The 13639-nt window shown below is 26.0% G+C and overlaps 1 protein-coding gene across 1 annotated transcript; it reads right to left on the bottom strand.

The window, feature by feature from the left end:
• Positions 1 to 11109: 11109 nt before the first annotated feature.
• Positions 11110 to 12892, bottom strand: LOC117182158. The gene is made up of 5 exons (XM_033375208.1): positions 12740 to 12892; positions 12458 to 12660; positions 12156 to 12375; positions 11938 to 12069; positions 11110 to 11852 (listed from the first exon to the last, which is right to left on the bottom strand). Exons 1-5 carry the CDS (start codon positions 12870 to 12872, stop codon positions 11278 to 11280), a joined length of 1263 nt encoding a protein of 420 aa, XP_033231099.1. The 5' UTR covers positions 12873 to 12892; the 3' UTR covers positions 11110 to 11277.
• Positions 12893 to 13639: the final 747 nt, after the last annotated feature.

The raw sequence follows: 13639 nt of genomic DNA, 5'->3' as shown, positions 1-13639 counted from the left end.
CGGTAAAAATTTTGATTTTTTTTTTTGTGTATATTTTTAAATCCCAAAATTGAGTATGGCGTGAATTTCATGACTTTCTTAATTTGGAGAAGTTCTTTGAGCCTTAATTGTTATATATAAAGAGTATTATAATTTCACCAAAATTGTTAATGTTACAAACGCGTTGAAAATAGACACATTTTTTTAAAATGATAACAAAACATGAAAGGAGTGAACTTTTAAACAAGAAATTAAAAAATTTATTTACATCGCAAATAATTTTAATAACTGAAAACCATTTGATTTTTTTCATGCTAAATCATTCATGTATAGATTGCAGAATATTTACAAATTTTATGTAAATAGATTTTTTTGGGGAAAATATGCACTGCCCGAAAAAGTACCGAAAAATACGGATTGTGTATAAGTTCTTTGAAATGGTTGAATTAATTTAGATACCAGATTGAAGTCAATATGGAAATTTAAAATACAAAAAGGTCGAATTTTCAAAAACGAAAAAATAATTTTTAACAAATAATTTTTATCAAATGATTTAATTTTTAAGACAGAAAGATTAATTTTTTGCGAACACAGTGGAATTTTCGACAAAAAGTTGATTTTTAACCAAGAAAGATAAATGTTCTACCATGAAAGATCCATACAAAAGGAATTTTTTTTTTACATTTTTAACCGAATTTTGAAAGAAAAAAGTTGAATTTTCTACCCAAATATATAAATTTAAGAAAATAGCTATATTTTTAAGCCTCGTTGATAAATTTATAACCAAGAATATTAATTTTAAAATACTTCTTTTAAACTAAATGAAATTTAAAAGAAACTACAAAATTAAAATATGAATTTTCAACTAAAAAATATACATTTTTAACAAACAGTGAAATCGTTAAATTTTCATTTTTAAAAATTGCTAAAAAACGAATTTTAAAAAAATATATAAGATTTTGCTCTAAAAAGTCAATTGTTTTAGAAAACAATTCACCTTCAGGCCATAAAGGATGAATTTTCCAGAATAAAGTGCATTTTTAACCAGATAGTTGCCTTTTTAACGAAAAAAGTAATATTTTAATTCAAAACGAAATCTCTAATTTCAATTTTTTCATTTTTTCATTTTTAACCAATAAAATTAGGTTTCTACCAAAAAAACACGAGATCTCAACAAAATATGTGAATTTTGAACCTAATACTTCAATTCTCAAGTCATAAAAAATGTATTTTTAATTCAAAAAATAAATTTTTAGTCGAAATTAAAATCGTTGCATTTTGAGTCAAAACAATTAATTCTAAAAAACAGCGAATCTACAAGAAAATACTCACATTTTAAGCAAGGCGATTAATTTTTAAACTTTTTAATACTATTTTAAATTAAACATTTTTCGAAATTTGTTAAAAATCATGATAAAGATATTTTTAACATTTATAAGGTCCCAAGAATAAAACAAGCTGAAAAATTTTAAACAGTAATAATTTAACCACAAAAAAACATTTAATTATTATGTCCCTATCTGAAGAGGATAATTTTTTATCGTTGATAATATTTGAAGAATTTTTAAGTCGACGTAATATTGACAAAAATTTGTTTTTGCATGTTCTAGATTACAAAATTTTGCAAGTATTGCCTTTAAAAAAAAAACAATAATTTTTGTGAAAACGAATACAAAAATTGAATTTTTAATTCTTATTTTTATAGTTTTTATATTTTTATGCATGTAAAAATATTTTTAATGTTTTCAGCGGTGTTAAACATTTTAAAAAAATCTATACCTTTTTAATTAGCGTTCTCGAAGTGATTATGTATGTTTACTAGAACCCTGATTTGGAAAAAATTTAAGTACGCCTTTCTGAGGGAATGACAAAATAATTTTTTCAGGTGTTTTCTTTTCAAACTTGCTGCGTTTCTGTTTTTATTCAATTATTTGCCCATGTTTTTCTAGAATTTTATTCATCAGCTGAATAAAAAAGAATAATAGAAAATAACCACAAAATTTCGTTTTTTAATCTGCTTATAGTTATGACTTTCTAAATGCATCAATTTTTCTAATTTTTTTGTTACCCGTAATAAGGCCTCAAACAACTGAAACTAATTATAATGTATTGGCTATAGATTATTTATAGAAGAAAACATTTTTATTGTAAATGATTTTTGAATAATGGGAAATACTTCTGTTCTTAACATTTTGCTATCAGACTATAATTTGTAAGGTTTTGTATATTTTTTCAGAGGCTAAAAAAAATTAAATTTTGAAAAAACTTAGAATATCTTAATATCTGGAAAATTGTTATATTAATCAGGTTTTATTTTGATGGATTTTCTTGACAAAATTAATTTTAAGAGAAATTTGAAAAAAATTCAAATAATTTCCTAAAATTTCGAAACCGAACGTAGACTATGGAAGGGAAAATTTCAAATTTTGTAAAATTAAATTTTTTTAATTCAAGTAAGCTTACAAGATATTTAGAGGTTTTTAAAAAAATAATGACAAACTTAAAAGGACAGAACCAAAATCTAAAACGATTTACAGATTTTTTAATGTTTTCAACAAAAGTCAGCTTCTTATGAATGTGAAAACAAAATGTAGATTTTTGAATATTTCGAAGTAAAAGTTAGATTCTTAAATCATAATTTCCGAAGCATAATATACCCTTAGGATGCACGGGATAATATCAAATGAATTTTCGTTTTCAAAAAATGATTTTTATAATAAAATTGAAAAGTATTTCAAAACATTTTAAATGACTTCCTTAAGTTTTGACAAAGAATATAAAAGATTTTAAAACGAAAATCTTCAATTTTGCAAGACTAGAAAATTTGAGAAAAAAATTGAAGTAAGTTTAAGATACACTTAGAAGTATTGAACAAATATAAAAAGTAATTCAAACTTTTAAAGATTCAAAAATGTAGATTTTTAAGATTTCGAACCAACAAATTCAGATACGTATCGTTTCTTTTATTTGAGCGATTAATTGATCTTCAGTAATCAATAATTAATTAGTCACATATACTAAAGACATTGTAAATTATATTTTAGAGTTAATTACCAATTGCTATACATACCTAAATTAATTACACAAATATATGTTTATGAGTGATAGCGACTATAATGTTAATCAAATCTGTGCAGATAATTTAACAATTAAAATTGTAGTAAATTTCCCGTATTTACTATAATTGTATTCATTTTCACTCAAAACCATGAATCATAAAAATGCAATTTTGTTTAAATATAATAAGATGTCACAAATCATAAAATAAAATAACGATTAAATTAAATTACAGTGAAACTCTTTTATAGTCCCGATTTTGGGGCTGACCTTGAGTGTGAACTAACTCGTTGTAACCCGCTCCGCTTTTGTTTGTTCACGCTTGACAGCTCATCTGAGTGACAACCGCAAACCTCGCGGCCCCCGCGCAGTTCCTGTTATACCTACCTACGTCGCGGCTTCAATTCTCGGAATGGCTATAGAAGGGAGGGCTATTGAAGTGTTTCACTCTATTTGTATTTCTATTAAGGGAAGGTTTGACATTTGAAACCGGGAAAAACCGGGTTATACTGGAACTTTGGTGGACAATAACGAACAAATGCCCTAATTCAGTTTCATTTCCTTTTGATCCTAACAAGTGCAATATAACCCGGGGAAAACCCGCTCTCAATATGGATACATTTTATTGCACTTTTGTAAAAACGAAGACCATTTCCTTTCAAAATTTAAATCCCTCAAGAGCTTAAGTTCAACACTCTGATTTTGAGTTGTCATCTAGAAAAGTAATTTATATTTAAATTATTAGGGGGCTGTAAAGGGATTTAGAGTAAATGACGAGGATCCTAAGTAGGCTATAGGAAAGTGAAGTTTGCGCCTTCACAATGTGGTCTAATTCTGAAGATTTTATGACAGTGATCAGTGGGCACATGCCAAGACCGGCGCGCCGGAAGAAAAATGTATTACTTCATTGACCTGAAATCAAGTGTTCCTTTGTACTTATCGATGGTCAAAATCGCCAGCATGTTCCTTTTATTTTCGAAGACCCTACCAAATTATAATTCTACTTCAAAATTTCCAGTGGATAAAGTTTTCTCGAAAAATTATAGATTGTTGTTAGATGACTTCTTTTCTGGTTTTTCAAAAGATATCGTTATTAACAATTGAAACAAGTATCATAAAAATGATTTTTTAATTTTCATTACCGATTATTATTTTTGATCTGCAATTAATTAAACAAATTTTGTTTTTTTTTCCAATAAAATAAAAATAATTTTTTATGTTTCTTCCTAGACTGAGTCACCTGACTTACACGTTTTACAGTTTAACTAACCTAAATTAATTGTTATATATATTTTCCAATAAATTATGTGTTTGTTCGACTGCAAAATTGACAAAATTTACAAACATAGATATTGTTTTTAAATTCACATTATAATTAATTTAGATCAGTTAAACTTTAAGATGTATACGTCCAGGACGAAACATAAAAAATGTAATTTTTATTTGATTGAAAAAATTCGTATAGTTAAAAAATTAATGCCAGAATAAAATAAAATATTATCGAACCTCATGGCCAATCAAAAATCTTTCTTGCACTTATGGGTTGTTACTTTAAGAAATATTTTTCAAACATTTTTTTTGAATGTTAAATTTAACTCTAAGGGTTAATCATTGCAATTTTCGAGTGTAAACCAGATTGCAAGATTGCATGAGATTGCAAAAGCTTGTCTTGGAATTATATAATATTTGTCATATAGAATCTTATATAGGAAAAAAATAAATGATAAGCAACAATGGAATTAATAATAGAAAACCATTATAAGAATGAATGTAAAATGTAGAGGAAATACAAAAAAAACGAATTATTTTATTTAAGTTATAATATTCACTGAAGATGCAATTAATTTTTCGAAAGTGTAACTTATTTTTTGAAAATGTATATTATTGTCTGAAGATCCATCGCTCTGGTTGAATGATCAACTATTTTGTTGAAAAATCGCTTTTTCCGTTAATTAATTTTTTTAACTGAAAATTAATTCATTCTTTTTGGGTAGAAAATGAATCTTCTTGATTGAAAATTCAATTACTTGTTTGAAAGTTGAACTTTTTTGTTAAAAATTAATTTTATCATTCGAAGATCAATCTCTCTACTTATAACTTCAACCCTTTTTTTAAAAGTTCGTTCCTACTTTAAATTGATCTTATTTAGATAAAAAATTAATTATTATATATTTGGTTGAAAAGTAAAAAATTTCGCACAATGTAATTTATTTTAGGGTTCTTTTTTTATAAAAAATTAATTTTCTGGATTAAAAACTTTGCTCGTTTTTCTTCAAATTATTTTGTTTAAATAAAAATTTATTTATTCTATTTTTTGTTGAAAATTCTACAATTTGGTTAAAAAATTATGTATATCATGTAAAATTCTCTATTTTCATATAAAATTAATCTTTTTTATTGAAAATTCAATTTTTTAATTAAATTTGTTCTTAAATTAATTTTTCCAAATTAAAATACAATTGTTCTATTTTCGGTAGAAATTAAGACAAAATGTCCCTATTTTAAATGACAAGCTTTCAAAATTACAAAATTATTTTTGATTCAAATAAAAGCTACACATTTACAATAAGAACAAAAACAACACTATATATAATATACTATTTTAATTATTTTCAATATTATTCAGATCTAGGAAATTCATTGATTATAAGAAAAAGTGAGTGTTTTTGAATCAATTTATATACTAATCCTATACAGAAAAAATAACGTTATTTACAAATTCAAGAAATTCATTGAAAACTTTGGAAATGATAAAATATTCTTTATAATTTCTTTACATTTTTTAAATTATTCGAAATATTTGCAACCGCTAGGAAAATCCCCTGAAATTTTCATGTCACTTGTTTCCAAAAATTCGCGAAGAAGCCCTAAAAATCTTTCAAATTCCTTGAAATCCTCGAAGATTTAATAGAATTGTTTAGAGCTTGTGAAATTCCATATAAGCCCTTGAAATCTTTAGAATCGTTTAGGATCCCTTAAAATTTAATTTAAAAAATTTTTTTGAAATACCTTCAGATATTCGGAAATCCTATAAATTTCTCTGAAAATTTACTTAATGTCTTAAAATTCTTTCGCGCTCTTTAAAATTCCATTAAATCTTTCCTTTGAAAATCTTAAAAATCCATTTAAAAGAGTAAAATTCGTTTGAAATCACTTGAATATAATTTAAATTCAACATGTTTTTCAAGCTACAAGTCCCTAGAAATCTCTTAAATCCATTGAAATCTTTGGCATCGCTAGGAATTAAATGAAGTATTTATATTTTTAATTTCGCTAGAAAAGCCTTCAGATTCTTGGAAAGCATACCAAATTCTTTCAAATCTCTTAAAATACTTCGAAATCCCTGAAAATTCTAGGAAATATTTTGAAATCTTGCAATCATATTTTTAAAATTCTGTGATACGTTTGTGCTTTATCTTTTTTTTCGCATCAAGTATTTCAATATTTTTATATTATTTTCTGATAATGATGGAGTATGAAAAATTATAAGAAATTTATTCAGGAAATTCGTACTATAATGAATGTCTTATAATATTTTTGGTAATCATATTTTATTGTTGGTTTGAAATTCTGAGAGAAATAAAATAAGTTTAGCTTAGTAAAATTTTATGTAGAAACTAAAAATCATGAGAAAATATTATCCGAAAAAAAAGAAACCCGTTGAAAAATATTTAAATCAATCTTTCATCATAGAAATTGCCCTTCTAATGATTTATGTGCAGTTAAAAAAGTTTTTTTGAATGAGGAAGACTTATATTTAAACGAAAAATCGAAATCCATTTTTCTGAACATTGTTTTAAGAAGGTTTGTGTGAGGAAAATCATGTTTCTAAAAAAAGAGTTTTATATGATTTTACCAATTTAAATTTTGTTGTTAGTCGTATATTATAAAAGAAAAACATTGTTTACCATGAAAAATGTTTGAGACTTACGAAATATGATTATTTAAATAAAATTGTTTGTAATTCATTATTTTATTCCTGTCGCTTATTGCAAATTAAAAAAATATATTTTTATTTTAATAAATCATGTTAATTTTTCAGAGAAAACATTTCGTGCAGCCCTACTGTTTCCAATTTTGAAAAATAGTAACTAATGAAAATTTAGAAACAGTTGTACACAATTTTTTTTCGAAAAAAGCCATAATTTATTATATTCATCTATATGTCAAAAATTGGTAAAAAGGGAGTCAAAAGAAAAAAAAAGATCAATTTCTTAAAAAATCTTAAAGTAAATGTTTTTTGTTAGTTTAAATTTTTTGAGTTAAAATAATGTTTTTCATATTAAATTTGATCATGAACATTGTTTTTATTCTTAGAATTATAGAAAAACTTTTTTTTCATAAGAAAGTGTTATTCGTAACTTTGAATTTTTTTTAAAGGACTAGACTAGATAATTTATTTTTGTTTTGATTATAAAAATTGTTGTATCATTTTATATTGCAGTATATGTAAAAAATAAATAATTGTAAAAAAATAAAAAATTACCAAATTTATCAAAAAACTTTTACCTACCTTACTATAGAGAATATTAAATTCTCAGCAGAACTATTTAAAAAAAAGTTTAAACAATTAACAGTAAAGTATAGCACAATATAAAATAATATGTTATGTTATATATTATTCTCGTTGTAAAATAAAAAAAAACAATTATAAAAATTGTTTTAATTGAAAAAAATATGACTGTAACTTATAAGTTAAAAGTTATATTTGAATAATTATGAATTGTTCAAACAATTGAATCATGCTTGAAACAAGATCGTTTTGACAAGTGTGTCACTTTTAAATCGATAGTTATATTTTGAATCCATTTATACAGTTTTCGATTTGTTTTTATATCAAAATAACTTTCCTAAAATATTTTTGAAAATAGTTTGTTTTTTTAAATTATTAACAATTAAGGTTCTTAATCATTTTTGCTTCAAAAATGGATTACTCACGAACGGTTCATTGAAATTCAATAATTAAATTTAAAAAATTTTTGTTACGAAGTTTACATTGCTAAAAAAAATTTTCGGTAGTAAAAAACATTTTTCTATTGTTTAAATAATCGTTTGTTTTAAACAATTTAAAATTAATTAAACTTCTTCGTTTGTGAAAGAATTCTATCACCCGGTAGTTAATTTTTTAATTAAAAAGACGAATTTTCATCCAAGAAGGTTAATTTGCTACTAAAAGTTAAAAAGATGAATTTTCAAAAAAATGATCCATTATCAACTAAAAAAATTTTCAGCCAAGAAATAGTGAATAATTGGGAAATGAATTATTTTGAATGAAATTATTGCCTATATCATATGAAGAATAATATGAAACGAATTTTAAACTAAAATGAAAAATATTCATGAAAAAGTAAATTTTTAATTAAGTGGTTCAACTTTCTGCAAGGTACAGTCAATTTTTTAATCAAAAAGATGAATTTTCAAAAAAATATATCCATTATTAACCAAAAATAATCGATTTTCAACGAAAAATTGAATGGTTAAGTTTTCAGTTAAAAAGATTAATTTAAAAAAAATAATATTATTATTAATATGTCACTTTTCCACAAACTTAATGTATTTTCATTTAAAATGAAGCATTATTTAAAAAAGATGAATTTTTTAATAAAATGGATAAACTTTAAGCCAAGAAATATGGAAGCAATCAGGTAATAAATTATTTTGAATAAAATTATTGTGGGTATCATATTAAGTTCAATATGAAACGAAATTTAAACTGAAATGATAAATTTTAATAAAAAATGCATGTTTAATCAAGCGGTTCAACTTTCTATCAGACATAGTTATTTTTTTGACCAAAAAGATTGATTTTCTACTAAAAAAGAATAAGGTGGTTTAATTTTCAATTAAGCGTTGATAAATTTTTAACCTAAGAAATGAATCTTCAGAGAAACATATTTTTTTTTAAAAAGTGGTTAAGTATTCAATCTAGTAGTTGAAATCAAAACATGTAAATTTAAAAAATAAATTGAAGTCAAATTATCATTGAAACGAAAGGTTTTTAATAATAAAAAAATATATAATTTTCAACTAAAAAATTAATTTTCTCAGCAAAAAGATGAACTTTTAACTGAACTAATGAAGCTTCAACACAAAAACTGAATTTTAAATCAAATACAGTAAAACTCTTCTATAGCGCCGATTTCGGAGCTGACGGTGGTTGGGAATTAACTCATTAGAGCCCGCTCCACTTTTGTTTGTTCACGTCTGACTGCTTGCCTAACTGACAGCCGCAGATACCGCGCACCCCGCGCAACACCAGTTACACCTACCTGCGGCGCGGGTCGATTCTTGGAAGGGCTATAGAAGGGAGGGCTATTGAAGAGTTTCACTGTAGTTTGATATTCAAAAACGTATAGTGTAATTTTCAACCAAGACGATTTATTTTCTACCAAAAAATTTTTTTTTCAACAAATCGGTTCAAACATTCAACCTGGTAGTTGAATTAAAAAAAAAATGAATTTAAAATTTTTAAAAATCTGCCCGCTACGCAGGCACGTTCTCGTAGTGCGCGGCCCTTTTTTTCTAGTAGGGCGCGCGACTCTTGGTTCTCGCGCCTGCGCTCGGTTTTTGTATTACCCTTCACATTTGTGCACAGACCACAATGCGAAATTTTCCACATTATATGTTAAAAACCTTAATATAAAATCTCCATTACTCATAAACTACAATCATAAAGTAAAGCTGAATTTTTTTTAAAATTTGATATTAAAGAAGGTTCTCAAAACACGTACTGCCTCGATGATTACATTTTCATTGCGATAATCGCGCTTTGCGCTCAACAGTTACGTTCTACAGGCTCTAATTAAAAAAATGTTAGGCTAATCAAAAAAGTCGGCTGGAATAGTTTCAAAATATTTTTAGTATCTGGTGAAAATTTTGAATAAAATTTTTGGATCCATGAAAAAAATATTTTTTTTCTTCTATTTTTTGCAATTTTTAAAAGGTATATAACTGTTCTAATTTTCAACAAAATAAAAAATGTTATTGGAATAATTTGCAATTCTTTTACCCATATATAAGAAACTTTGACAAAAATGTATCAAATTAAAAAAAAATATATTTAAAAATTTTGAAAATGCTCTCAATTTTTTAATTTTGGTTGGAAATGTCTGATTAACGAACTTAACCTTCATTTTGGTTGGCTACAACATTCAGGTAATCATACATAAAGACACACAGCCATACAGACAGGCTCCGAAAACATTTTATGATTTTCGGATTCTGTGCGTGCCGAAACGTAAAGATACGTTAAAAAACAGAGATCGAAAATTTTGACGATTAAATTACGTTAATCAGACATTTTCAGCCAGCGGCCTTATTTTTAAAATTGAAATTCATCTTTTTTGGTTTACAATTCAACTACTAGGTTGAAAGTTTGAACCGATTTGTTAAAAAAAATACTTTTTTCTGTATAAAATTAAACTTCTTGGTTGAAAATTTCACTATACTTTGTTGAAAATTAAACTATCGCGTCCGAATGTGCTCGACCAGCGCTTCATATTTGAGAAATAATAAAATCGTAGCGAATCATTCGAGTTATTTCGGAAATTTAATAAATTATTTCAACAAATAAAATACCTTGGTTTTTAGACAGATATGTTTTTACGGTCAATTTTTAATTAAAAAAAAAAAATTTCTTACTACTATCGGAATAAACGTTAAAGAATAAAATAAGTAATCGTGAAGCCAACTTCCTTGTTTTGTATCTAATTAGAATTAATTGAAATTCAATTTGACACTATGACATGAAATAAATGGATTTTATAGTTAAATGTTATTTTAACTTTTTTAAACAATATATTCAAAGTATAGCAAAGATTCATGATTAATAAGACCGAGTTGATGACTGGGGCATTTAAATTAATGTCTTCCTTCATTCAGTAAAGCGCTTTATTTTTCTAATTTTAAAATATATTCTCATAAAATGTCAAGATTTTTTATTCTTTAACATTGTTTGTTAAAATAATATTTGAATAAAAAAGCGGTCTGCCAAACAATAGGTTAAAAAAATTTATTCATGAGTATAGAATTATATTAAAAATGGTGACGTTAGTGAAATGTAGGTCGATAGTGTCCCATAAATATTTAACGGTGATTTTTCTTTTATAAGAATAATACTCATACACTTTCTAAAACTACTTCGCTTATGTAGATATGTGAACTTTCATTAAAAAATTATCTTATTTCAAATTATACCCTCATAAAGAAATGATTTTCTCATTTACTTAATTAACTTAAAAATCACACGCTATGTTCCGCAATAGTTTCCAGATCATTTACAAGAAAACTGTTATGGACAGCCTCATCATAGTAGTCGGCTCCAACATTTGATGGAATACTTGCTGTTTCATCCAAATTTCCAGTCAAATTTTCAATCCCAGAAACATGATTCGAAGGAATTAAAACAAACGACCTATTGTAAAAGTTCTCCAGATTTTTAAGAGCAGAAGAAGGACCAGGATTTACAGGAATTTCATTATACGAGCTTTCGCGAATTTTTTCTAGATTTTGAGAAACGGAAGTAGGAACATTGTTCAACTGAACATGGTTCAAAGGAATTTGATCATACGAAGTGCTGCAATAATTCTCCAGATCTCGAATAGCTGTATCCTCGGATAATTTTGTTCTTTTGTTTCTGATAGTGGAATCGTTTTCCTCATCTTCGCGTCCCCGTTTTTGTATTGTGGGTGTCTGCGTAGAATTAATTTCCAACTTTACGAAGGTTCTTCCGAAACTGTTTTCATCTAAAGAGTGTTCTGGTTTGTTTTCTGCAAAACTGATGTCCTCTTCCGTGTTGGAAATAGACGTCATCTCATCTGTTGGATATTTAATAGTCTTAGGTTATTTAAAGTCTCAGGTAATCACGAAAAAAATCATTAGATATAATCAAAAATTACTTACTGTTATATTCAAAATCGCTCGAGTTTCTGCGTTCAGAAATTGCTCTTACATGATTAATTATGCTACTCATGTAAGCGTTATAAGCGCTGGGTAGAGCATCACAGTTAGCGTTACATTTTCGTGTCGCGTATACTGTAAAATTGAGTTTTGTTTTAAGATATTCTAATATGCTGATACTACTGATAATGACAATACAAATAAAGGGATGTGTTTCTTACCTATAACTGTGGTTATTAGTTCTCTTGGGACTCTAAAATAATTATTCCTTCCATTATTGGTTCTGGCGACACTTAGATTTTCAGTGTCCAAAAGAACTTTAAGAAGGTAGTAAATCATTTTTTGGTGTTTACTTTCACACGATATTGCTTCGCACTTTTCCTTAATTTCGCACAAATTATTTTTTGATATCCACACATTTGATCCAGGAACAAGTTCAACCTTAACAAAAAAATTGTTCTTCATTCTGAAAGTTTGACTCGATTAATTTTGTAAGAATCGATGTTGAATTAAAAGAAATTACCTTGTCCTCGTTCTGTATGATACAGGGAAATAAGACATCTTCCTTTTCTGTTTTGCTCCCAATCTCGTTTTGCTTCAGCTTGTTTTTTCGTGATATTCCCTGCCTTGCCTCACTAAAAACATAAGTGACAAAATCATGATACCTCTGACTATTAAATAAGGTATTCCCGCAGTTTAATGAGTTACATTGTTGTATAGTATATGCTGGAAAAATGTTTAAAACTTTGTTACTTTTTAGTCTAAATACAAAGGCTAATTAGCAAAAAAATAATTAAGTTATTACCTAGAACTGCACTGTAGATTTCTTCTGGGAGTTTCATATATTTCCTCCTTTCCTGACGTATCTTCCTACCACCGATACTCATATATCTCATGTTTTCAATGCTCAGAAGATCTTCAAACAATAATCGTATCATTGTTCTATGTTTAGAAAAACCAAGGAGGGTAGTGCATATCCTGTTTATTTTTTCTAATTCGATTTTTGATATCCAGACATTGTATTCATTTAAAAGTTTAATCTGTAAGCGTATACAAAAGATAAATAAAAATACTTTATGCTCAGTCTGATTTATATAGTTAAATTAATCCATTGATTATCATAAAATTAAAAATTACCTTTTCCTCACTCGGTATCATATATGGAAATGTTATGTTGTCATAAGTTTTACAGAGCTCAAGCGTTTTTTCTTCATTTCTGTTGTCACTTAGTATGGCGATTTCGTCTTCCTCTTTTCTTCCTGCTCCTTTATTGATAATAAAAATTATTTCAGAATTTTGAGTCGAAGAATTTAAATAATTTTTCGACAGAAACAGAAGTAATCGACAATCAGAAAGCGAATTATGCTTATTGTAAGTCCAAAATATAATTTTGGATTACACTAAAAGTAGCATTTTGTAATTTAAAAACAAATTGTGTGAAGAGAACCCAAGCAATATTAGTTATTAAATTTATATTATAATTAATTAATAACAAAAAAAATCTAATAAAATATTTTGATTTTGTTTCAGGTTAGTACCGCTTATGGATTTACATACAAATATTATGGTGAGCAAAATTGAAAAATGTTTTTAATGCTATATAGACAATGGCTGAAGATTTCACACTTTAAAAAAATTATTGTTTGTGCTTTTTTAAATATGTAACATGTAATCACCATTTTCTTCAGAATGCATTTCTTCTGCA

Source organism: Belonocnema kinseyi, chromosome 10 (assembly GCF_010883055.1).
Source record: "Belonocnema kinseyi isolate 2016_QV_RU_SX_M_011 chromosome 10, B_treatae_v1, whole genome shotgun sequence".
Taxonomy (NCBI): Eukaryota; Metazoa; Arthropoda; class Insecta; order Hymenoptera; family Cynipidae; genus Belonocnema; species Belonocnema kinseyi.
The sequence above is the reverse complement of the archived record's forward strand: the minus strand, read 5'-3'. Positions and strand labels throughout refer to the sequence as shown.

Excerpts from the sequence above, each read along its gene's own strand:
- LOC117182158 (XM_033375208.1), bottom strand. The coding sequence starts at position 12,872 with ATGATACGATTATTGTTTGAAGATCTTCTGAGCATTGAAAACATGAGA. Across the intron at positions 12,376-12,457 it reads TCATACAGAACGAGGACAAG|GTTGAACTTGTTCCTGGATC; the intron begins GTAATTTCTTTT and ends TTTTTTGTTAAG. Across the intron at positions 12,070-12,155 it reads ACTAATAACCACAGTTATAG|TATACGCGACACGAAAATGT; the intron begins GTAAGAAACACA and ends TCAATTTTACAG.